The sequence below is a fragment of the Galleria mellonella genome, unplaced genomic scaffold, assembly GCF_026898425.1.
Source record: "Galleria mellonella isolate WM207_F2 unplaced genomic scaffold, CSIRO_AGI_GalMel_v1 utg21, whole genome shotgun sequence".
Classification (NCBI taxonomy): Eukaryota; Metazoa; Arthropoda; class Insecta; order Lepidoptera; family Pyralidae; genus Galleria; species Galleria mellonella.
In genome coordinates this window covers 3,532,630-3,559,071 of record NW_026442037.1, presented here as the reverse complement: position 1 = coordinate 3,559,071, position 26,442 = coordinate 3,532,630, and the positions used below count along the sequence as shown (strand labels likewise).

The following is a 26,442-nucleotide window of genomic DNA, read 5'->3' as shown; positions in this document are numbered from 1 at the left end:
AAATTTGCTAATTTGACAACTAGCTGACAAAAAACTGACCTATTTTTGAGACTCGATACTCTATGTATATAATATAATATATATATTTTGTTGAAGCAATGGAATTCAAATTAAAATTTTTATTGTTTTAAAATTCGTCCAAATTGTGCACAAAGAGCATTGTCCATTCAGTCTAATCATAAGTTACTATTGATTGTTCATTAAAATTTGAATTCAACCAGATATTTTTCTGTTTATTTATTAAATTTTGGCTAAAAAGCCATCAACCTAAAATGTATAAGTAACAAAATACAATTGAATACAAAACTTAGGTACAATATTTACATACGTAGATAAACCTTATCAACCACAGATAAAAACATTTGATATTATTTTTACCATCAACCATAAATATATATCTTCAATGTCTACTTCTATCTTTGATTCAACCGCGATCAAAATAATATCTAGAAAAAAAAATTGTCAAAAGAATGACCGCGACATGATTTGTTAAAATCCAACATGTATGTTTTCTATTATTCCGAATTCACTATCCGATTGGTGTGTCAAATAATAGAACGTTACAAATAAGGGTTTAAGAACTGTCTAAAATATAATTTTCTGATAAATCAGAAATCGTACTCAATTGTATCCAGTATTGTATATGTATTTATACTATAAAAGATTTTTTCTGCTCTAACTTTCACATTTAGGTATATTGTGTAGTTCTATTACGTTTTTTTTAACATGATATTGGAACGGAACGTATGAAATGTCAGTGCATAAATTTTCGATGACAAGGAAAACGAACTGATCCATATTTGCTTGTCATCGCCGCCGACTCCAAAAAAAAATCGCTTTTTCATTATTGAAATTGTTAAATGAGTGGACACATTTGACTGTGTTAAAAATTATACTTTGTTAAAGTATTAAAAACAATATAAGAGAATGAGTTCCATTGGAACAGGTGTAAGTATAAAATTAAACATAAATAGGTTAAGTAGTGTCTAATGTAACAATAAACTAAAATTTTAAGATAATTATTGGTTTAAAAATTAATGTTTATATTATTTCAATAATTAAATATAATATTTATACTATCATAGTGTCTTTGTAAACGTAGTAAAGTAATAAATATTGCTTATTCATTGTATTAAATAAACTGACCAAATCATTTCAGTATGACCTCTCCGCATCACAATTCTCACCCGATGGCCGGGTATTTCAAGTGGAATACGCAGCAAAGGCGGTGGAAAACTCTGGTACAGTTATTGGTCTGAGAGGGAAAGATGGAGTTGTATTTGCCGTTGAAAAACTGGTCACATCAAAATTGTATGAGCCTGGTGCTAATAAGAGGATTTTTCATGTCGATGAACATGTTGGCATGGTGAGTTGTAATTAACTGATTATTATTATAAACTTTTTCCATTTGGCATAGGCTAAAACCACAAAACTTAATGCATGGTTTGTTGTATGTCAGATATGACAAAAACAGAAACAGATATGTTAATGAAATTCCTATTATACATATATATTTTCATAGTCATAGAATACTAATGAATCTATATATGTAATATTTGTCAGATCCGTCAGTATTCTACGACTATGACGACATAGGCAATATAAAGAGGAAGTTTTTTATTAGTTATGGATAAACACAAATATTTTTTAACTGTAAATAAAAATGCTTTAACCTAAATAGAGCTACTTTATCAGCAAGTAATATGAGTAGTAGTACTTTATTTAAAAAAAAAAGCCTGATGGAAATTGATGTGAATTTTAAATTGAAATAAGAGAATGCAAAACTGGGTTGGGATGTAGCAGAAGTTGTTACAGGCAAAGGTGTCTAGGAGCCATACTTGTTCAAAAATTTACTAAACACAGTTGCTACTCACAATATCACTTTGTATCACTCACAATATCACACTAACCATAACTTTAATTCCAAAACTTACATGCTTACCTATCTGCCTAGCTAAAATATTTCTATAAACAAGAGGATAAGGTCACTACAGTTGCTGACTGTCTAAAATCTCTCTGTGTCTATGGCAGTTGACTCTGGATGCAATGTTTGCATGGAATTTCTAAGAATTTGTTACAAATAATACATTAAAAGCAATTGTTACACCCAAACTCGGCATTACATCCAGAGTTGATATAACTACATTTACTTCATACTAAAGTGCTTTACATACGAGCGACTTTGATTTAATGTCTATATTTATTTATTTAACTCTTTATTGCACCATAAATAAAAATATACAATGACAAGTGAATAATTCAAGTGAAATACAGTAACATAAATACAGATTGAAATATACACATAAAGGTACAAAAGGCGGTCTTATTGCTAGGGCAATCTTTTACAGACAACCTTTAGTTAAAGGAGAACAGATAGAAATGGGCAGGTGGCGCAAGAGTGAATTAATAATTAAGCTAAATGGTCACAACAACCAAGGTTGTAACTTTTTTGTTTGGTTTTAATTTTTATTAATATAGTTTGCTCATGCGGTCTCATACAATTTTTTCTTGTTTATAGATTTTTTTGTAACAAAATCTCAAGAGTGTGTGAGAAAAAATAATGTTACTTAAGTAGCTTGCTTTGTGTATTATTCATATTAAGGAAACATTCAAAATATATGTTTTTAACTAAGATACTAAGTAATGTAGATATAATGCCTACTTATTTTACTTATAGTAAAGAAGTAGTCAAGTTTGCTAATTAGAATGAAGAGATATATAAACATGATTAAAGTTGGGATAGATTATTAAATGTATTAATCAACTAGATTAACTAATACGTCACTCCATTCTTTTCATTTAAGAGTTTCCTCTTGTCGGTGCAACTAATTCATGCATCTTCCTCCAGCCAGCTCTAGCCTGGCCCCAGGCCATATCTTTGATCTCCCCATACGACATGACGCCTAGTGTTTCCTTTATCTATCCCATTCACTCCATTAGCCCTGCAAAAATCCCAGGAAGCTCCTATGTTTCTGGGTGGAGTTAAGCTGGCTGTACTACGACTCCTACGAATAATGGTCCAAAAAAGAGCCTAAGTGCAGAAAAAGAATCCAATTTATTTTTACATATCAATCAACTACCCAATCTCAATGTGTTCATTAGCAAAAAAATAGCCTATATTTTTCTCCATCCCATATAATGGTCCAAAAAAGAGCCTAAGTGCGGAAAAAGAATCCAATTTATTTTTACATATCAATCAACTAGCTTTTACCCACAATCTCATTCCTGTGACCAGCATGTGTTCATTAGCTAAGTTAAAAATAGCCTATATTTTTCTCCATCCCATATAATACATCACATATTACATACTACAATAACTACAGTATGTAATAAACTCATTTTCACATTTGTAATACTGTGGTTTTGCCTGTGAGAATCAGTATGTAAATAAACTATCCTATGTATGTAAGTTATGATATAACCATGAGTCAAATGTCATTCAAATCCATTCAGTAGTTTTTTCATGAAAGAGTAACAAACTATCCATCCATCTATCTATCTTTTCATCCTTACAAACTTTCATTTTTTAATATTAATGGGATTAATAAGGATATGTGTCCTAGTAAATTATACAACCAGAGGGAGACTTTGTACAAAAGTCGATTGCTTGGGTACCTCTGTCCCATTCGTGTTTCGGCCGTGAAACAGTTGTGTTTGCATGGCTGCATTTCGGTTTGAAGGGTAGGAGAATGCGTGAATTTACAGGGTACAGAGGAATAACACCTGAGTCCTCAGGAATGGCAATGCATGGGAGGTATCATAAGCGAAACAGTATACTCTGTTATGTCCACGGTACTGCTCATGTCTATAGGCGATGGTTACCACTTTCCATCAGGTGGGCTGTCAGCTTGTTTGCATGCTAAGATGTATAAAAAAAAATACAGAAGTATTTTTATTCAGTTACAATTGTAGGCATATAAATATATATGGCATAAAAAATAAAACATAAAAGGCTCCAACTGGCTTAATACCATGTTCAATGTGCAAGGTCTGATGAAAACCAGATTATCAAATTATAACTTACCATTAATGTAAGGGCTCAAACAAGAAAACTAAAATATCTTTAGTGAGATGCATTAAAAATTATCCACACCATTGTCTTTACATTTGCAAAGCAAGTGGGAGAAATACATTATTTCTACTATAGGCAAACACCATCTTTAGCTGGTACCCCTAGTGCCTCTTGTGTCCTTATTGAATTTTTAATATTTCTAACTGTGACATGTAATTTTAAAATATTGCAAATATTTTGTATTATATTTTGGTTCCTTTTTTGTTGTTAAATAAATGTTAAATAAATAAATCAATTGCTTGGATACCTCTGTCCTATCCGTATTTCTACCGTGAAGCAGTTGTGTTTGCATGGCTGTGTTTCGGTTTGAAGGGTAGGATATGGTGTGAATTTACAGGGTACAGAGGAATAACATCTGAGTCCTCAGGAATGACAGTGCATGCAGGGTATCATGAGCGAAACAGTATACTCTGTTATGTCCATGGTACTGCTCATGTCTATAGGCGACGATTACCACTTTCCATCAGATGGTCATTCTAAGTTGTATAAAAAAAATGTACAGGGTCAAGAAAAATATTTTTTAGATAAAAATGGACCCAGGGCTACAATTACATTTTGATTTATAAAATCATGACAAGAAGGTTTATAATCTGTTTAAGTTATAAAACAATTTCTTAATTATCATTCCAGGCTGTAGCGGGTCTTATCTCGGACGCGAGACAGATCGTTGAAACGGCACGTTCAGAAGCGTCGAACTACAGATCTCAATACGGAGTGCCAGTGCCTCTGAAGTACTTAAACGAGAGGGTCTCCATGTACATGCATGCCTATACTCTATACAGTGCCGTCCGACCGTACGGCTGCTCTGTGGTCATGGGCACGTGGACTAAATATGAAGGACCACAGATGTACATGCTTGATCCTAGTGGGGTGTCATTTGTAAGTATTTAATATTTTTTATGTAACTAAAAGGGATGGGAGGGCTATGTTTGGAGTTTCTTTGCATGATAGAATCTGAAACAAGATTGTCCGCAAAAGTCCGAAGAATAAGAAAGCTGAAGTAGCAATAACTAGTCACATAGTTCGAAGAATCGACATCCAATGGGGAAGAAAAGTTCTTGAGTGTACAAAAGTCGATTGCTTGGAAACCTCTGTCCCATTCGTGTTTCAACCATGAAACAGTTGTGTTTGCATGGCTGTGTTTCGTTTTGAAGGGTGGGATATGGCGTGAATTTACTGGGTACAGAGGAATAACACCTGAGTCTTCAGGAATGGCAACACATTTATCATGGGCGTAAGGCGACGGTTACAGGTGGGTCATCAGCTTGTTTGCCATTCTAAGTTGCATAAAAAAAAATATGGACAAACACAGTGTAAGAAGACCCTTCACTAGATGGAGTGACAACCTCAAACACGTTGCAGTATACTCTGTTATGTTCATGGTACTGTCACCTATAGATATGCACTATGGACATCGTAGAAGACATAACATCACATGCGATACCACTGATATCTTGCCATTCCTAAAGACAAAGATGTTACATCTTCATACTTTGTAATTTCACCTTTCAAACAGTAATGAAAGGTGGTCAATAGGGAGTGCAGCCCAGCATGCATAGCTGTTTCACTGCAGAAACATGTTTTTTTAATATATAAAGGAAAGTCGACTATTTATTTACAAATTGTTTTGTATAAATTTTTTACTATTTTGTTTTTGTTGATTTTTCATGCTTTTTAAGCTTTTAATTTAATTAAGTGACTATGCCAGTTTCATGAAGCATAATAATAATAATAAACTTTTTATTGCGCACAATAGAGATGTATACAAGGAGTATTTATACAGAATGTGCATATACAAAAGATGGCTTTATCGCTAAGAGCAATCTCTTACAGACAACCTGGCATAAAGAATGGATAAGTACAGAGAGAAAGGTAGATGGCGCAAGTCAGACACAGTAAATACAAGAAAGGGATTAAACAAAATGTACAGTTTGACAAATTTGAACTCTATAGCTGTTGTCCCTTGTCTCCAATCATCTTAAATTAAGACTTCTCGCTTACCAACTTCTGTAGAATTGTTTATATTGTGCAGTGATATTTTAAAGTCATATGAAATCTGAAATTTGTAACATCACATCGGCCCTTAATTATTCGCTGCTGAACATGGCCTCCCCCATCAGGGGGGATTTTTGCCAGTATTGCCAGCTTGGCAGGTAGATTGGCAACTGCAATTAGGTTTTTGGTGATGTTTTATAAGGGAACTTAATGGTTGATGGATGAACATCCGTCAACCATTACGTTCCATTAATTGCCTCTTACGACACCCACGGGATTGGAAAGATTGACTCATTCTATGCTGAGACCATGCAGCAAATTACAAATTTGTACTGTATATATATTAAACTTATAATTGTTTTTTTTTTTTTTTTTTTTTTATACGACTTAGAATGGCAAACAAGCTGACGGCCCACCTGATGGAAAGTGGTAACCGTCGCCTATAGACATGAGCCGTAATATATACGTGGACCATGGACATAACAGTACACACACATACTGTTTCGTCCATGATACCCCCCCTGCGTTACCATTCCTGAGGATTCAGGTGTTATTCTTCTGTACCCTGTAAATTCACGCCATATCCCACCGTTCAAACCGAAACACAGCCATGCAAACACAACTGCTTCATGGTAGAAACACGAATGGGACAGAGGTACTCAAGCAATCGACTTTTGTACAAAGTCTCCCTCTGGTAAAATTATATTCCAATATCTTTAATAACAAATATTTTATACTATTTAATGTCAGATGTTGTATATTTAATTTATAAAATTCCAGTCATACTTTGGCTGCGCCGTCGGCAAAGCCAAGCAAGCTGCCAAGACTGAGATCGAGAAGCTGAAGCTGGCTGATCTGACTGTTAAAGAGTTGGTGCGAGAGGCAGCTAGGATGTAAGTACACAAATATTGAATTAAAAATTTTAATAGAGGGAAGGCTTGCATAAAGTCTCCTTTTAAAGTCTTTTTCTTAATGGATGAAAATGGAATGGTCACCCCACCTTCGCTATCGGGATATGCTGGCGGGGCACCAGTAAGAAATGATTGGTGAGGATGAAAAGGCGGTTCAGTTAGCCCATCGTGATGAATTCATAAAAAAATAATCACGTTGGTTTCCAGGGGGAACCGCGTGGAGGTCGACCCGTTAGGGTATATGTAATGGGTCTGTTGGATCTCACTACTAATAATCCATCTCCCCCCTGCCTTATTGTTATTAGACACCACTATTCCACTAAGTGTATGGTTAACAAGCATTTGTTTTAGTTTGAGGAGTATAGTTTGAAATTTTGAAATCTATAAATAATCTTTTTGCAAGAACCAAAACTCAAAGACAGAGAATCCAAATGTAGTATCTATAATTGTGGTTCCTATTTTTAAAAAATACAATATTCGGGGGATGATAAGGAATGTGGTAAAAGGATTATTGTATTTATTCCTACAGTTGTTGTAAAAGTCCAAAAGTGCGCTATCTGTTAATATTTTTATAAAATGTCCGATTTGTTGTCAAAAACAATACAATACTAATATAGGCTGTTCAATTAACATGCCCCATTGACACGGGACGAAATCGCGGGCAAAAACTAGTGAAATAATATCTTTCTTTTCAGCATCTACCTAGTACATGACGAACTAAAAGACAAACAATTCGAGCTAGAATTGTCCTGGGTGTCGGAGGCCACCAGAGGGCGCCACGAGTTGGTGCCCAAGGAGCTGGCGAAAGAAGCGGAGAACGTGGCCAAACAAGCCCTAGCCGACATTGAGGACTCTGATGAGGGAGATATGTGAATTTAGTTAATACATTTTTATTATAAATGGCATGTTTTATTTTTTTACACTACTTAAGAGAATAATTCAGTAATATTCATACCAAAGTCGTATGTCAGAAGACAGAAATATCTATAAATTAAAAAAATAATTTTCAATATTTTGACTAGCGACTCGCCCCGTCTTCGCATGGATAGATAGAAAAATAAATTAGATTTTTTTTTAAATAAAATATATTCAATCTTACTTATAATGTAGCTTTCTATAGATTTTTAAAATTGATTATTTTTTGAGTTTATCAATTACAAACAAAAAAATCTTTCCTCTTTATAATATTAGTATAAGTAGATTAATTTAATATACATAATTACGTGTATTAAATATGTCTATAGGCCACCGTTACCACTTTCCATCAGGTGGGCCGTCAGCTTGATTGCCATTCTAAGCTGCATACAAAAAAAAAATACTTTGATCGTTTCCATAAAAAGTTTCTAAATTATCACTTTAAAAGTACTATATTAGTGAACAAAAGAAAGAAAAAAGAAAGAGGTTTGTTTGAATCAAAGTATTTGGCGTTCCATTGTTTCTGCCTACCCTAATTGGAGACGGGCGTGACAGATATGTATGTATGTATGTATGTATTAGTGAACAATTTTGCAATAACAATAGCGTCGATTCTGAAGTGCTACTTCTCTAAATCAATCTCATAATTATCTTCCTACCCTTGTCCCAATTATTTATTATTGAATTAAAAATATTTAAAGGCTAATATTACTTGTGCAATTATACGAATTAAAAACTATTTGTTAACTTTAAAGAAATATAGCTGCTCACTTTTTTTTTATATACAACTTAGAATGGCAATCAAGCTGACGGCCCATCTGATGGAAAGTAGTAACCGTCGCCTATAGACATGAGCACTACCATGGTACCCAGTAAATTCATACACACCCAGTAAATTCACGCCATATCTCACCCTTCAAACCGAAACACAGCCATGCAAACACAGCTGCTTCACGGTTGAAACACGAATGGGACAGAGGTACCCAAGCAATCGACTTTTGTACAAAGTTTCCCTCTGGTATGTCTATGTAGTATATTATCTCTTTGATATTAAGTATATATTTGTGTTTTTCTAAATATATATATATATATATATATATATATATATACCAGAGGAAGACTTCCTCTGGTTCTTCTGGGAAAAGAACAAAAAATCTGGCCTGTACGAACAGAAAATTAATTAAATAACGAATCAAAAATATAATTATATAAATTAATTGAAATTCAACAAATAAATTAATATTTTAATATTTTTTTATGCTTTTTGATGACATCTTTGCACTAAAGTTTTTAATATTTTGATTAAATCGATTTGTCATTTTAGGCCAGATTTCGGAAAACTGCCATGGCATGGCCATGACACGTTGACTACGTGCTAGTTAGGGAATCGGTTTCATTATTCATTATTTTGCATTTCAAGTTTTTTTTTAAATGTATGATAATGGAATGGTAACCCACCCGCGCTATCAGTATACACCGGCGGGGCACCAGTGAAGAATGATAGGTGAGGATGAAGTAGGTCAGTTAGCCCATCGTGACGAATTCTACAAGAATTGATCACGATGGTTTCCAGGGGGAAGCACGTGGAGGTCGACCTAATAAGTTAGCAATGGGGCTGTCAAACTCCATTGCTAACAATCCGTTTCCCCCCTGGCATTTCAAGTTGTTATTGAGGTATAGGAAGTTGAAAGGAAAGAGCATCACATAGTTGTCATTTATTTAATTTCGTATTGTCACTTTATGTGTGTAATAACTCGCAATGTCTGCAGGCGCACTAAGAACAATATACAAATTTCATGACCAATATTTTATGACTCACATATTTATAAAATTTACAATATAATCTCATTCGTTTTGCACATATTTTCTTTTTATATATTTACAAAATATTTAAATTTCATTAAAATTGTATACAATATTTATATATATATATATATGTGTGTGTTTTAGGTTAGCTATATAAATACATAAAAAATAATAAGAACATTATGTACAGTTTATAATCAGGTCAGATGCTAAGCTAAGCTTCATTTCCCCTCGTTCCTGTCTCCTTTTATTCCTGCTTGTCGGTCACTCTTGGATATAACTGAAAAGGAAATTAGAAAATTATATATTTTAAATAGACATTTTTCTAAAATTTCGGACATTATGAAATAAGACGACTTTTAATCACATTCTTTTTAAAATACAAGGGTTTGCTAATAAGAAAATAATAGTTGACAAGAGAATTTATTTTGTTCAGTAATAAACCTGGTACATCCTGAACCCTAGTTGTATCTCATGTGTATGTGTGCCTTCGCCCCGAGAATCTAGTGCGCCATGTAACCATAACATGCTCTCACTTGCCATCACGAATTACTCGCTATCAATCCGTCATATTCCCCTTATATAGTAGAGGTTCCCCTCATGTACCCCCAGTATAGTAGAGGTTCCCCTCAGGTACCTTCAGTATAATAGAGGTTCCCCACATGCACCCCCAGTATAGCTCTTCTATAGTAGCGCACCCTCACTAACCACCACGAATTACTCGCTACCGTTCTCCTCATATACTCCCAATATGGTGGAGGTTCCCCTCATATACCCCTAGTACAGTACAGATTCCCTCATGAACCTCACCACTATAGTACAGAGCTCACCCCGAGCAGGTTGCGCGGCACGTAGCCCTGGCGCGTGCCCAGGCGGCACCACCACCACTCGCGCTCCCCTACCATACATATACAGCCGCCACTATAGTACAGAGCTCACCCCGAGCAGGTTGCGCGGCACGTAGCCCTGGCGCGTGCCCAGGCGGCACCACCACCACTCGCGCTCCCCTACCATACATATACAGCCGCCACTATAGTACAGAGCTCACCCCGAGCAGGTTGCGCGGCACGTAGCCCTGGCGCGTGCCCAGGCGGCACCACCACCACTCGCGCTCCCCTACCATACATATACAGCCGCCACTATAGTACAGAGCTCACCCCGAGCAGGTTGCGCGGCACGTAGCCCTGGCGCGTGCCCAGGCGGCACCACCACCACTCGCGCTCCCCTACCATACATATACAGCCGCCACTATAGTACAGAGCTCACCCCGAGCAGGTTGCGCGGCACGTAGCCCTGGCGCGTGCCCAGGCGGCACCACCACCACTCGCGCTCCCCTACCATACATATACAGCCGCCACTATAGTACAGAGCTCACCCCGAGCAGGTTGCGCGGCACGTAGCCCTGGCGCGTGCCCAGGCGGCACCACCACCACTCGCGCTCCCCTACCATACATATACAGCCGCCACTATAGTACAGAGCTCACCCCGAGCAGGTTGCGCGGCACGTAGCCCTGGCGCGTGCCCAGGCGGCACCACCACCACTCGCGCTCCCCTACCATACATATACAGCCGCCACTATAGTACAGAGCTCACCCCGAGCAGGTTGCGCGGCACGTAGCCCTGGCGCGTGCCCAGGCGGCACCACCACCACTCGCGCTCCCCTACCATACATATACAGCCGCCACTATAGTACAGAGCTCACCCCGAGCAGGTTGCGCGGCACGTAGCCCTGGCGCGTGCCCAGGCGGCACCACCACCACTCGCGCTCGCTGTCGTCGCCCTTGCGCAGCACGTGCAGCGCGGCGCCGCTCGAGAACGACAGCTCGTCGCTGCGCGCCGCCGTGTACGAGAACACCGCGTACACTAGGCCATTGTTCATTATACCTAGCTTCTCTTTCACACCTGCAAACGACATTTAACATTGTGTTGTAGCGCTTAAGGTTCAAAAATGGTTTTGCTGATCTGTCTTAGAACACGTCTTCTTATTTATTTATTTATTTAACTCTATTGCACCATAAACAAAAATATACAATGACAATTGAACAATTCAAGTGAAATGCAGTAACATAAATACAGATTGAAATATACCCATAAAGGTACAAAAGGCGGTCTTGTCGCTAGGGCAATCTCTTACAGACAACCTTTGGTTAAAGGAGAACAGATAGAAGTGGGCAGGTGGCGCAAGAGTGAATTAATAATTTTTCGTGCATAAAATACAAAAACCTGTAATGCACAAAAATATCAAATACATATAATTTATATTTTTTACAATCTTTCTTCGTCTTCTTATTAGATCATCCCTTTTTAATAATACTTATAAAACATTAGGTGACGGAATGTAGTGTATTTGTGTGCTAAGTGCCATACTTACATGGTATATCTGAATGGATTGGTGTGTGGGCTGTATGTTAAAATTACATAATTATATTTCTTTATTTATCTTTATGAACAATATTCCTCACATATCATCTGTCACTGGTGCCCCGCCAGTGTATACTAATGGTGCAGGTGAGGTTACCATTACATTATCACCCATTAAAGAAAAAAAGCTTGCGAACTAGTCTATTGGTGTGATTTATTTTAAAATTCTATATTTTTTAATCGCAGTTACAAATTAAAGTGTCAAAAAAAAAAGGAACAAAGTTTAAAGAAATATCTTTAAATGTAAACCTACTAGGTCGTGTTATTTTAGGCCACCATTATACCGGTAACTGTTTATTCTCATTTCCATCTTGACTTACCATAAGTAGAATCACCTCAAGATTGATCGTGACTGGAACTGAATTGGACGAATCAATTTTGTATTTTTCAATTAGATACCACAAGGAAATCTTTAGCCCCATAAAGGGGTATTTTGTCAGTAGTCGATACACTTGGCAGATGGGTAAGCAACTGCAGTTAGGCTTTTAGAAATGTTTTAAGAGAGACGCTGTTTCCAATCCCTTTACCATTAAGCTCCTTTAGTCATCTCTTACGACACCCACATTAAAGAATGGGGAGGCGTATTCTATGCCGGGACCACATTGGCCAACTGTATACTTACTGTAAAGATATTCTGAACAGCCGTCAAAACCTTCCTCGTCCTCTTCGCACTTCTCGGCCGCGGTCTCTTGGTCAGACAGCGTGGTTGCGAATATACACGCGCCTGGCGTTATAAATGTTTGTTTTAAAACAAATTGAAATGATAAATAAAACAATTCGGCATCTAAAATGAAAACTTTCGCCTCTAGACTTTACAGAATAATTGTACATTTTGATTCTCATATTATTCCTCCTCATACCTCCATGCTAAATCTCATCAAACTGAAACATAGCTGCTTAACAAATATTCAAATCATAAAAGGTATAAGCTCTCTCTTTGTGTACTTATCAATCTAACAAAACTAGCATTAACTAGCAATTATTGAATCGCGCTCATGAATAAGGGCTCCTATTGAGTTTGAAACTAGTCAGGCATCCCCGAATTTAAATCGTGAATAAAAAACAACATAAATAATAAAAATACAGTATGACTGACAACAGTAATTATTCAACAAGTTAGGATTTTGTAAAAAAAATACTTCAATGTACGAATTAGGGTAGACGCCACGCGGGAGTCAATTTCGATAAAAAAAAAGAGATTTTTTATACAACTAAGATGGCAAATAACCATATGGCCCGTTTGATGGTAAACGAAGTTACCGTAGCATATAGATGTCATGGGCACATTGTCGACCCTTAAGAAGCCTTAATACGCCCTTTTTGGAGAATCCCATGATGTAGTCTCCAGAGAAAGCCTTGACATGAAGATTATTTCACAACCTGAGTTTTCGCAGGCGGAATAACCAAAGAATAGTCAAAAACTATTCAAATTAGCAAAGTTAATAAATATCCTTTAATATAACGTGTTCAAAAAGTACTCGTAGGTTTCTACATGTCCTTTCTTGAATAAAATAAAAAGAGAATTAATATGTACGCACCATTATCAACGAGGAAGCGCACCATCGGCAGATTGTTGCAGGAGGCAGCACAATGCAGTGGAGTCCAGCCGTCTGAGTCCTGGGCGTTCACATCGCAGCCAAGTTCCACAAGGAATCTGAAAAACGATGGAACGTATTGGTTAGAGTATGATCATAAATATTTACCAACAACTTCTTGTGGCTGGAGAAGTTGTGATAAGAGTTTCCCTGTTTGGTCATAGCTTTAGGCTTGACTAAGCACCAGAATAGATAGCAACTTATAAAAATAAATGTACAGAAATTTTAGAAGCATGCTAGATCACCATGTTGAGGATTAAACTTGGATCGAACCAGTAAGGTTTTGTACAAAAGATATGTGGATTTCAACGCTGTCTCGATGTTTTCTGGTGAATGTAGAATGTATGAATTAATAATTAATTGCTATGCAAATTCTAGGAGAGCAGAACCATCCAGGAGTTAATTTAAACATAATAAAGCTATTTTACCTACCTATAAATATTGATTTGGTAAATATTATTTTAGTTGTCGTAATAAGTACTAGGAGAACAGAACTACTCAGAAAATTATACGAAAACACAAATTTCACTTTCAGGTTTTATAGAACCATCCAGGAGTTAATTTAAACATAATAAAACCTTTTTTACCTACCTATAAATATTGATTTGGTAAATATTATTTTAGTTGTAATAAGTACTAGGAGAACAGAACTACTTAGAAAATTATACGAAAACACAAACTATAATTATTTCACTTTCAGGTTTTATAAATTCTATATAGTACTAGGAGAGAAGAATACAAGAAGCATTGATGCGTTTTTTGGTACGTAATGTTTCTAGTTAGCAAATATTCTAGGAAACGAGTACAATGGAAGAGGTAATATGATTTTAAACTCACTTGACAATTTCGAAGTGCCCGGCACAGATAGCATTGTGTAGAGCGGTGATGCCTTCGTCATTTGCCGCACTCGCATTTTGAACCTGAAAACAAAATATACAACAATTTAATGTAAAACACACATAATATTATTTTGTATCTATTTAGAAATATGAATAATTTAATGACTTTCTATGAAATACCATTTAAAGTGCCATTTTTTACTTCAACGAATCCATTCTTCGAAACATTCTATAGTCCATTTCAGCATGCATTTTTGCATATAAAAATGCTTTAATTTAGATTTGAGATCTGTTTTTTGTTTTAAAATATATCTACTTATACTTTGTAAAATATACCTGTGTTGCAGTTTTCTTGACGAGTTCCAATTCTCCTTCTAAACTGGCATCCAATAGTAATGCGAGCGGATCAAAACTCACTCTCCTCGTCAAAGGTGCCTTTCCTCCTTGCTTCAAGTTGCCTTTCTTTGATCGCCTCAGTACATTCTCAGAGCCCTGAGAATCCTGACCGTTCAAATCGACCGAACTAATTTGTTCGGCTATATCTGCCACATTATCTTTACTCTCCTCTTGTTTGTCACTATTAGACGATATGTTAGTAGTTAGTGCCCTATCAACTTCATCTTTCTGCTTCGTTTTATCTTTTAGGCCGTTCTGCATTTCACTTGGTACGGAATCCAAAGTTAGATGATCCATTTCGGGGAACAAGAAAGCCGGTGGCATCTCAATGCGACGGTTGATACTAACACTGATACCATTCTTAGCTGAATTCATGTTCCGAAGTTTAGGTTGCTGTTCATTTAATGGGGGTTTCCTAATGGTTAGTGGACGCGCCTTTATGATCATGTCATTACCGCTATTGCCATTAGATTCCTTCTGATTCTGTTGTGATTCGCTATCGTTTGATTCTTGTAAAGGTATGGTGGGCATTGGTGTGGTCTCCGAGTTTTGGTTGAAACCGGCATCGTTATTTGCTGACTGTCGCGGTGGAGTCTAAAATATAATGAAATTGGTATTTACTTCTTGCAAACAATAATAGATTACGAATTAATATTCACTGTAAAATAATCTTTTTTTAAAGATGTACTTTCATAATGATGGTATTAGCTTAAAGGCTAGTTGCTTAAATGTGAATAGCAAACAAACTGATGGCCCACTTGATAGAAAACGGTAACTGTTACGTTACAGACATGAATAGTACCATAGACACAATGAAGTATATTGTGTCACCCATAATACCTTTCATGCGTTGCCATTTCTGAATAATATGTATTATGTATGCCTCTGTACCCTATAATTTCAATTCTACCCTTCAAACCGAAACACAGCCATGCAAACAACTGTTTCACGGCAGAAACACAAATAGGACAGAAATACCCAAGCAGACGACTTTTATACAAAGTCTCTCTAAAATTCATAAATCATATATAAGCAAACGACTAAGAAAACAAAGTACTTTTATGAAATAAGTAGTGACATAACTATTTCTCTCTCTCTGTTTAAAATACAAATAACGATTTACAAAATCATGTTATTATTTATTTTTATTTTAATACTTTATTGTACACATTAGTTAAAAAAATATTAGAGAGGTAAACAAAAGTACAAAGGCGAGCTTAACTCTGATAGAGTTTATTATAATAAAAGTACCTTTATGGCAGGTTTTGGAGGTAGTGCTGGCTTGGGCGATTTGTCAGTACCGCTCACGTCAGGAGTAGACAATGGTGTGCTGGCACTTTGTGGCGGAGATAATAACATGCTCTGCGATGACGTGTTTTGACCACTGAAGTTACTCCCCGTGCTAGTTGACAATCCTGACGCCGTGTTTCTAACGATCTGGGGTTGGGAAGTCACCACATTACTAGCTACATGATTTGATGATGGTGCGGTGATGCTTTGGGTCTGAACGGTCTGTGGCTGGACCGGTTGGATCTTAGTGGATGATGTCTGATAAATAGGTGATGGTTTCCCACTCGAGACCTGAACTGCTGTGGGTGCTACACTTGATACAGGTTTCTGTAATGAATGAATGATTGATGATATTTACAGATGATGTGCAAACAGCAATGGGTATGATACAAGCTGAAGTGATCTACTAAAATAATATATGGTAATGTGGAATAATGGTAATTTCTTAAATTTGATTTTAAAGCAAAATGAACTTACCCCAAAACCTATAGAACTGCTAGTCGTTGTCGTATTAGATCCCAAACTCGGAGAACTTCCCTTTATAGCGTTACCCTGTTGACTCTTCCCCGCGCTACTCTTCGAGCCTTCGTTGCTCTGACTATTATTTTGACTTAGCCTAGAATTCTGTGGATATGCATGATTCTCTTTCCCCTCCTGGTTACATCTACTGGAGGAATCAGATTTTTGCAACTGATATGTATGTTCCTGTGGATATGTGGTTTCTGTTTGACTTAGAGGCGTCGCAAGACTTTTGTTCACCACCGTCAGTGGTGTTGAATGTACAGTCATATGATTAACGTTTATATTCGCTGCATTCTTGTCTTCGTTGTTCTTATTGTTGGGGTCAGGCTTCATTTTGCCGTTTGTACTTTGTGGAAATTTGGTGTTATATGGCAACGTTTGATATTTTGGATCCGATTTACTTGCAGCAAACTCTGGCAGAAATTCTTGTTCGTTGATCTTTAGCTCTTTACCAGTTTGATTGCTGTTCGAACTGCTTGTACTATTTGGACTGTATTGTGGTTGTTTTGGGTAATCTGGATATTTATTTAAATGTTCGAACATGCCTTTCTGATCGTAAGCATTGGTGATACCCTGTTGCACGTGATTTATGTTCTCGTGTTTCGGGTACTGTCCTTGAAATTGGTTATCTCCTGGTTGCATGTGAGGGTATCCATTATAGAGTGGGTTCATCATCTGTTTCTGCTGCAAGTAATGGGCTTCTTGTTGCGTCATGTGGGTTTGCATATTATCACATTGTGTAAGTTGTTTTAATGGCACGTTGTTTTGTATTACATTCTGCTTCATTGCCTGGAACAATATGAATATTATAAAAATGTAAAGTCTTCCTATGTCGTTTTGTCTCGTAATCGTCAATTTGCTTTTTATGCATCTTATGTATGAACGCAAGCCGCTTATGTTCATTATTATTTTTTTATGTTTTAAAAATGAGATCAAAAAGAGAGCATTAATAATATATAATGAATAATAATTTATTACGGAAACCACATAAAGGTTATATATATATATAAAAATTTTATGTTTTTTTGAGTTAAATATAATAATAATTTATAATAAATGATGGAGTTCTGAGATAATAACATAAAAAAAAATTACAACATCCTTATTTTTTGTGGTTAATCAATAAGAGTCTACTAGATTTTATTTTAACAATTCTTTCTCAAAAAACTGTCTCACCTGGAAATTACTATGGCTGACGCTCTGAGCATGAGGCACATGGTTATAAGGCTCGACGGCGGCAACGTTCCCTCTCGGCTGCTGGTTCTTTGGTTGACTATTAGCGTTGCCTGTATAGTTCGACAGTTGCTGCATAGGCGTTGGGTTGTTCGTTCTGGAATTTTAAAGATTTATTATTAGTATCATTCATAAAAATTAAAACCTACTACAAACCTAACTATTAAAACACGAACAGAATTTCGTGCCTCCAGACAAACTGTTTATATTTACCAGAGGGAGACTTTGAGTACCTCTGTCCCATTCGTATTTCAACCATGAAGCAGTTGTGTTTGCATGGCTGTGTTTCTGTTTAAAGGGTGGGATATGGCGTGAATTTACTGGGTACAGAGGAATAATAACACCGGAGTCCTCAGGAATGGCAACGCATGGGGGGTGTCATAGGCGAAACAATATACTCTGTTATGTTCATGGTACTGCTCATGTCTATAGGCGACGGTTACCAATTTACATCAGGTGGGCCGTCAGTTTGTTTGCCATTCTAACTTGTATAAAAAAATTACTCTTCTCCTGGTTGCCTGGAAGAGATCGCTCTTAGCGATAAGGTGACGCCGCCCATTGTTGTCTTAGTATAATATTTTTTTTAATTGTTTGTATTTATAATAAGTTTATTATTTTAATAGCATGAAACAATGCCACGGAGGGGTTCTGGTGACTTGTGATACGGGTTTTTCAGATACCCTGTTCAGACACCAGTTCTTTACAACTTCGATATATCTATGGTATCATTTTAAGTGTTTCATTCTACTAAAAAAGTTATGAGGTAAAATAAATAAACATTAATCTTATGGAGGAAACAATAAAGAGTATCTATCTATCTATCTATTACACAGTTCTGTCACTGAAAGGAAGGGTGGCTCATTCTATGCCGGGACCACACGGCATAAGCGTCTAGCTATCTATTAAACACGTTCTAATTATGAAAGTTTCGAAGCGCCATTTTTGGTCACTAACGTAAATTCCATTACATAATTTTTCTTCAACATTTAGGAACAAACCTCTCAGAGCTAAGACTCTAATTTGAATATTTTTCCAATATTCAGAAGTTGCAAGAAAAAAAAAAAATAATCTGTAGAAGCCAATTCTATAATCTTTAATCTGAAAACGAATTTAGATTATCTTGAGAAAAAAAAAAAATAACGGCCCATCGTCTCGAAGCAAATTGGATGAAGTTGTCAATTAGCTGATGATGATTTATGTCTTCACCATATCGCGCGTATCTTTCTTTATCAAATATATTGTCGTCAGATATTTCGCCATAGAATAAGTTTTTGATATTCGACATTACTTTCAGAAGTTAGACACGAGAATTGTTATATGAAGATAAATTGGCTAGATGCGTGTGAACCAGAAACGAGTGGCACTTTTATTAAAATATAGTTATTTTCCTTCATTTACTGGCAATATATTTCTTTTTGTTATTATCATTATATCAAAATGAGTAAATTAAGATTATGTAGCAATTGTAAAGTTTTTTTTTATACAACTTAGAATGGCAAACAAGCTGACGGCCCACCTGATGGAAAGTGGTAACCGTCGCCTATAGACATGAACAGTACCATGGACATAACAGAGTATACTGTTTCACCCATGATACCCCCTATGCGTTGGCCTTCCTGAGGACTCAGGTGTTATTCCTCTGTACCCTGTAAATTCACGCCATATCCCCCCCTTCAAACCGAAACACAGCCATGCAAACACAACTGCTTCACGGTAGAAACACGAATGGGACAGAGGTACCCAAGCAATCGACTTTTGTACAAAGTCTCCATCTGTTAAATGTTCTTGACTAGCCTGTTTCGCCCATGATACCCCCCATGTAAGTGTTATGTAGTATGGAATTATTGATATTTGACTATGACGTGGTTGGGGGCCTTGAGTAAGTCATGCTCACTAAAATGTACAGACTGGTGGTGGTGTGGTGGGTCAGGTTCCCTAAAATATGATTGAGCGCAATGATGACTGGTTCACTCGTTATACTCGTGAACGGGTGCTGCATGTAGGAACTGGTCTGCTTTGGTCATTGCAACCGGTTTATTTTAGTAATTTGTTTTAATTGCATACTATATATTTTAAATTTTACGATATGATGCTACTTAGTAGTTCATTATTTATATTGTTAAATTTTTTGAAAAAAGCAACAGCTGAGTTTCTTACTCGTTTTTTGGCTAAAATTGCGTTCCGAATGGGCGGTAATGAAAAAATGTCTATTTAAAAAATGTTTAAATTTAATTTTGTTTGAATAAAAATATTTCTTTCTTTCTTCTTCTTCTTTCTTTCATATATTTTTAATATAAATTTTGAGATCGCAATGGTGGCACAAAAGTATATACTCGTATCTGTTCCTAGTCTATGAACACTCGCAATATCACAGACTAAAGTCATTATATAAAAAAAACATATGTAGTTTCTAGGGAAACCTCGTCAGAGAGCTTACTCCACAGCCTAAGCGTTCGTGGGAGAAAATTTCTCTGTACTGTATGTTTAAGCATGGAAACATGAATTCCCTGTTGATGGCGAGTGGTGCGATGATAAAAGGTGGTAAACATCATTTTAAACAATTCCTCAGAGTTCAAATTCATACAATTCAGTTACAATTTTAAGTTACATTAAAAATCACCTTTGTGGCTGCTGCTGTGGGTGGCGGTGCGCGGCTGTTAGCTGTCGATTGAGGGCCCTCTTCCTCAGCAGTCGTGCTTGGAGCTCGGAGACCCGGCGGTCTATACTGCGCATCTCCTCCTGCCGCGCCCCCAGCGCCGCCCGTTGCGCCGACAGCCTGCCGTTTTGTTGCTCGTTCAGCTTGTTGCGATACTGCAAATAGCAAAATGTATGGTTTTAATTAAGTAATAATAATTAACATGTATACAATTTAAAGATACAGCTTCAAACGGGCCCAGTCACTGTACAGTATCTCAAAAAATTTAAGTAATATATAAAGATCATTTGGAAAATAGTCAAAAATGATTTATTAACAATTTTTTATTAGCACATCTTTTCGGTTATGTTCCACGATTGTTACTGTCAACAAGAAGATACATACATACTCTTTGAAAGTATTAAATATTCTAATTCTTGTAGAGTTTCCTTTTTTGATAGTCGGATTAATTAGTTCGACATACAGTTAATTTCAGACTAGTAATGATGATCACGAAATGATAATAATTATATCAGCCCATTAGCTGTCCACTGCCCACAAATTCCAATAGTTGCTATACTAATGCAGGTGGATTGGCAATCGCAGTTAGGCCTTAGGTATTGTTTTAGGGCACTGTTGCCCATCCTTTGATTATTAAGTTAGACGCTTCTATCGACATCCATGGAAAAACAAGGGTTTTTTTATAATGGTGATAATGGAATGACAATCCGCCTGCGTTAACGGTATACGCTGGCGGAGCACCAGTGAAGGGTGATCGATTAGAATGAAAACAGGCCAGTTAGCTCATCATGATGAATTTATCAGGAATTAACCATGATAGTTTTCAGGGGGGACCGAGTCGATCTGATTGGATATATTGCTAGCAATGTGATTCTTTCCCTCCCAGAAAGCAAGAGGTGACCCATTCTATGCCGGGATCACACAGCAATAGAAATGATAATATGAATATTCACCTTAACTGGGAAAAATACTCTAATTCCTAAAATTAAAATGAACCTCCTAATCAAACACTATATCAAATATTTTAAGGCAAAGCAAAAAGCTGAGTTGTGGCCATTTTGTATTATTGTGGTACACGTATGAAGAAAAAAAAAATTGTTACTAATTTTATGCATTCTGATTTTGTTTTTTTTTTTTATTTTTTGTATATGTTTTTTTTATCTTTTTTCACATTGCATTTGTGTCTTTTGCTGTTTGTGTGCTGTAAGTGATGCAAATAAATTATCTATCTATCTATTGTAATTAAAAAAATATATTGGAAAGCATTCCTTTGTTTGTGAAACAAAAAACAGTAAATCACGAAAGTTGACTATTCCCGAGATGTGTGCATTTTACGATGCGATACTATAAACTTTCAACAAGTGATGCCGCATTTGTATTCGCAGAGAATTCGAATACAAATAGTGCATTGGTTAAAATTGAAAGAAAAATGTCGCTATAAAGTGACAATAGCCTTTGTCTGGTACAGAGATGCGCAAATCGTGTCAGGAAATGGATTCAACGTGGAGCGGTTCCACTGCTTAAAAGAACTATTTTGTTGCATCATTTTAATACAAATATATATTACATTTATGAAGTACAAAAGGAGGCGTTATCGCTAAAGCATTCTCTTCCAGACAACCTTTGGGTAGAAGAGAAAATAAAAAACAAATATCTATGTATTTTAGAAACAATATCTATGCATTGGTCCTATAACGAATAAGTTAAAAGTTTTTATCATATTTGAAAATAGACATCCGACCGATATCGGTACACTATAAACAGTTATACTCTGTTACGTCCATGGTACTGCTCATGTCTCTAGGCGACGGTTACCACTTTTCATCAGGTGGGCCGTCAGCATGTTTGCCATTCTAAATCGTATAAAAAAATATCGGATGCGATATCGGAATCAGTGGTGACCTTTTTTCCATAATCAACATCCAGAGAAACCCGATATGTAGATATCGGATCGATACCTTACTCATGTCTAGTATCCACCAAGCTTTCAAAGCGAACTCGATCTCGTGGATCGGTCGGATATAAGAACACAATTAGGTAGATGCGTCAGTTTTGGAGCTATATTCGCACATACGTAGTTCCAATCGAGGTCACTGTCTCTTCATAGAACTATTCCGACCCAGAACTACATAAATATGGGTCAAACCGATCGCCCCTACAAAGTAATTTGAGACAACTGTAAAAAGTTCCACCAAATGCGTTCCGCCCTCTAGCGTCACTACTTTACCATATGTAGCACGTATATTTAATGCATATTACTGCACTGTGCACTAATGCATGACAAGTTACATTAGCATCTCTCTATGCTGGTGCATACTAAATGAAAGCGGATTACAGCAGAGTGGCGTTAAGTATGAAATATAATTAATTTTACAACTAAATTTGAAATTTTGTTGCTGTTTTCGTTTTATACAAAATTCCAAATTGTACTAGGGCGGTATAAAAATATAGGAGTTACGTTAAAAATATTTTAGCCAGTTAAGTAACAAATTAAAATTTGATTTTACTTATAGTTAGAACAAAGTTGTATCAAGATGGTGTCCATACATAGACTGAGAAAATAAAATATATGTGGAGTCTTAATTTATCAACATTAGACGTCAAAACAATAATTCTTAGAATTTGCTTCCATCTGTATGTGTATGTCTTGAGGTCATGTTGAAACTACAGCAACAAATTAGACGCGGTTATAACAGTTTTACTCTTGAATGTCTATCTTAAAATCAGAGGGCCTACCATGAAGTATTTTCCGAAATTTCGGGGACGAACGAAACAGAAATTTGATGTTGAATTTATATAATATATGCTGTTTAAAATTATTAAAAGTGTTAAAATATCGTTCCTCTGGACTATTAGGATAGGATTTATGATGAACGAAATGTTAAGCTCCATTTACTGGGTCGATTTTGATACGAACAAAAACACGAAATTGAGCGCGAAATTTCGGAATTTCATTTCATGGTAGACCACCAGGTGTAGATAGGTTTTATTCGAACAGGGAGTTATCTTACGGAATTCCATATCACTGGTTATTTGTTTAGAATTACCCTATTCAATTCCTCTACCATTAGTATGTGTGTGTCAATCTTCGATTGTTGGCAGTCGCACACGTACTAATGGTAGCGGAATTGAATGGGGTATTTGTTACCAAATAATCAGTGTATATTTTATCTTGATGCACGCATGATTGTATGTAAAATTGTAATGTCGCGTGTGCAGCTTTAATGACCACTGTTTAAAATGTAAAAATTTCCACCCGTGCGAAGCCGGGGCGGGCCGCTAGTCATTCATAAAGTTACTTTTAGCTGCCTTGATTAAATGTCTTATAAAAGATGAAAGCGCGATCTTCCGAAGACTCCGTCTACACGATTAAAGATTAAATCGATTCAGATGGAAACTTTCATAGTAATTCTTCCACAGAATTGCCATCTCGTTATCTCGTGAGTAACATTTCGCAAAGTTCTATAGAAGTACGAGCAGCTACTCCTTCGCCACAATATATTCCGACATCTATAGACTAGAAATGCAGAAACTTGGATTCGAAATAACCTACTAATATTGTTTAAAGTCAAACTTTATAAAGGTGTTTTTTTATATACAACTTAGAATGGCAAACAAGCTGACGGCCCACCTGATGCAAAGTGGTAACCGTCGCCTATAGACATGAGCAGTACCGTGTACATAACAGAGTATACTGTTTCGCCCCTGATATCCCCCATGCGTTGCCATTCCTGAGGACTCAGGTGTTATTCCTCTGTATACAGTAAATTCACACCATATCCCACCCTTCAAACCGAAACACAGCCATGCAAACACAACTGCTTCATGGTTGAAACACGAATGGGACAGAGATACCCAAGCAATCGACTTGTGTACAAAGTCTCCCTCTGTATTTGTTAACCGACTTCGTAAAAAAGAGGTTCTGAATTCGGTTACATTGTTTGTTTGTTAATCTCGTAACTTCGTCTGTGGCTGTGACGCTCACGCTTGTATCACAGTCGTTTATAACCAATTACATGTAAATTAAACCGGCAGTTATTATATTAAAATATATATACATACATATATGTGTGCATACTTATTTCAAAGACGAAGAGAATTGGTTTTTTTTTGATAATTTCTACCATTGAAATTTGAAACGTCTTGTTCAGTTTGACAAATATTATCAATACATCTCGTCTGTACATATATACTTATAATAAATCTGTAGAGAGATCAATTCTGTACATGAAATATATTTCCAAAATAACTATCAGGGGGTGATTAGTGATCGATACTGATGCCAAAAATGCAATCAGTAAAATTTTTGTTTGTCTGTCTGTCTGTTTGTTCGTTATAGAAACAAACACTACTCGACGGATTTTAACGAAACTTGGTACAATTAATCTTCATACTCCTGGGCAGGTTATAGTATACTTTTCATCACGCTACGATCAATAGGAGCAGAGCAGTGAAGGGAAATGTTGGGAAAACGGGAGAAGTTACTCCATTTTTAAATTTCCGTCGCGTGTGCAGCCTTAACGACCACTGTTTTAAATGTAAAAATGTCCACCTGCGCGACGCCGGTACGGGCCGCTAGTATATAACAAATATGTTCCTTATAATTTAATTTCTATTTCAAAGAACACGCAGAAATATTTCCCAAATGAAAGAATTTTTATTTACTCACAAATTCAATGTGAAAAAAGTTAAAAGAGCACACAGTATTTCATACGTGTTTCCCAAGCATTGATTCATTAAGTTAGATATATACATTTGATGCTTTCACTGTCATATTAACATCAGAACTTGGCATTATAACCGTTTTCAGGCGAAGATCAAAGATTTCTTGCCAGCGTCTCCAATTTCCTGTGCCAACAGACTCGCGAAAAAAGTAAAGCGAAAACGGTCGAGTCGAACGGACGGTTCAGTGTTCCGCACATCATGCGTTGTATTTACGAGAAATTTATTTATAGATTAAATAAATAAAAATGTGTATAAAACGATCGATGAATGTGGAAGAAGCGAAAGAGATTTGTTTGAATCGGAGCATTTGGCGTTCCATTGTTTCTGCCTGCCCTAATGGGAGACAGGCGTGACAGATATGTATATATATGTAAATAAAAATGTATTTAACAAACTGTGCCCCGCAGTTTTACTCGTGATCGTATCGTGATGTTTAATAGCCTGTAACCATCCTCAGTAAATGAGCTATCAAATACAATAAGATTTTTTTAAATCCAACTGGTATTTATATTAGATATTATAAATTTTTATTATTAATTAAGATTCCAAATTTAAGATTTGAAAATACATATATACAAAGTATTAAAATGTGATTCCAAAGAAGGAGCGTAACGTTTAAGATTACGCTTCTCAAAAAATTGACATCAATTGTGACAAAAGTTATTTTATCTAAAAACTAAACCACTGAACCGATTTTGATATAATTTTTATGAAAGTAATCTGTAAGTTTATCCGTTCGAATAAAGCAAGAATTTTCCAAATCGGTTTTTGAACTGACGGAGATATAAAAAATACAAGCTATAAAATTATGAATTTTTTATAATATATATATATATATATATATATATATATATATATATATATATATATATATAATCTAATCATTTCTGCTTTGTGTCTCTTGTATATTAATTTACATGTATAAAATTATTGCATTTTTCAATATACAAATATATATTGAAAATACTCTAAACGGAGATACCAGTCTGATATTTATTAAAACAATTATTGAAGTATGCAAGTTTTTTTTTTTTTTAGTAATATAAAAACATATATTCACTTACTC

At 36.0% G+C, this 26,442-nt stretch overlaps 2 protein-coding genes across 12 annotated transcripts in view; one reads left to right on the top strand and one right to left on the bottom strand.

Annotated features, from left to right (window-relative positions):
* The first annotated feature begins 772 nt into the window (after positions 1 to 772).
* On the top strand, positions 773 to 7,878 carry LOC113515817 (proteasome subunit alpha type-3). The gene is made up of 5 exons (XM_026900106.3): positions 773 to 948; positions 1,160 to 1,366; positions 4,703 to 4,951; positions 6,848 to 6,960; positions 7,674 to 7,878. The coding sequence occupies exons 1-5, from the start codon at positions 928 to 930 to the stop codon at positions 7,849 to 7,851; spliced, it is 768 nt and encodes a 255-aa protein (XP_026755907.1). The 5' UTR covers positions 773 to 927; the 3' UTR covers positions 7,852 to 7,878.
* Positions 7,879 to 9,600: 1,722 nt separating this feature from the next.
* Positions 9,601 to 26,442, bottom strand: part of LOC113516486 (apoptosis-stimulating of p53 protein 1) — a 459,324-nt gene continuing 442,482 nt past the window's right edge. For 9 of the 11 annotated variants that reach the window (XM_052894330.1, XM_052894332.1, XM_052894331.1 and 6 more), the window contains 10 exons: positions 20,616 to 20,806; positions 17,939 to 18,092; positions 16,718 to 17,551; positions 16,202 to 16,567; positions 14,891 to 15,544; positions 14,553 to 14,635; positions 13,659 to 13,774; positions 12,743 to 12,844; positions 11,402 to 11,601; positions 9,601 to 9,979 (listed from right to left, as the gene is read on the bottom strand). In XM_052894330.1, coding sequence (XP_052750290.1) covers positions 9,947 to 9,979; positions 11,402 to 11,601; positions 12,743 to 12,844; positions 13,659 to 13,774; positions 14,553 to 14,635; positions 14,891 to 15,544; positions 16,202 to 16,567; positions 16,718 to 17,551; positions 17,939 to 18,092; positions 20,616 to 20,806 — 2,733 coding nt within the window. In that variant the 3' untranslated portion in view covers positions 9,601 to 9,946. The remainder of the gene's footprint in view (positions 9,980 to 11,401; positions 11,602 to 12,742; positions 12,845 to 13,658; positions 13,775 to 14,552; positions 14,636 to 14,890; positions 15,545 to 16,201; positions 16,568 to 16,717; positions 17,552 to 17,938; positions 18,093 to 20,615; positions 20,807 to 26,442) is intronic. The other 2 variants (XM_052894326.1, XM_052894329.1) reach the window with 2 other exon arrangements.

Bases quoted from the DNA above. Each gene is read 5' to 3' on its own strand.
- LOC113515817 (XM_026900106.3), top strand. From the start codon at position 928: ATGAGTTCCATTGGAACAGGT. The intron at 4,952-6,847 runs GTAAGTATTTAA...ATAAAATTCCAG, and splicing joins ATCCTAGTGGGGTGTCATTT to TCATACTTTGGCTGCGCCGT. The intron at 6,961-7,673 runs GTAAGTACACAA...CTTTCTTTTCAG, and splicing joins GTGCGAGAGGCAGCTAGGAT to CATCTACCTAGTACATGACG.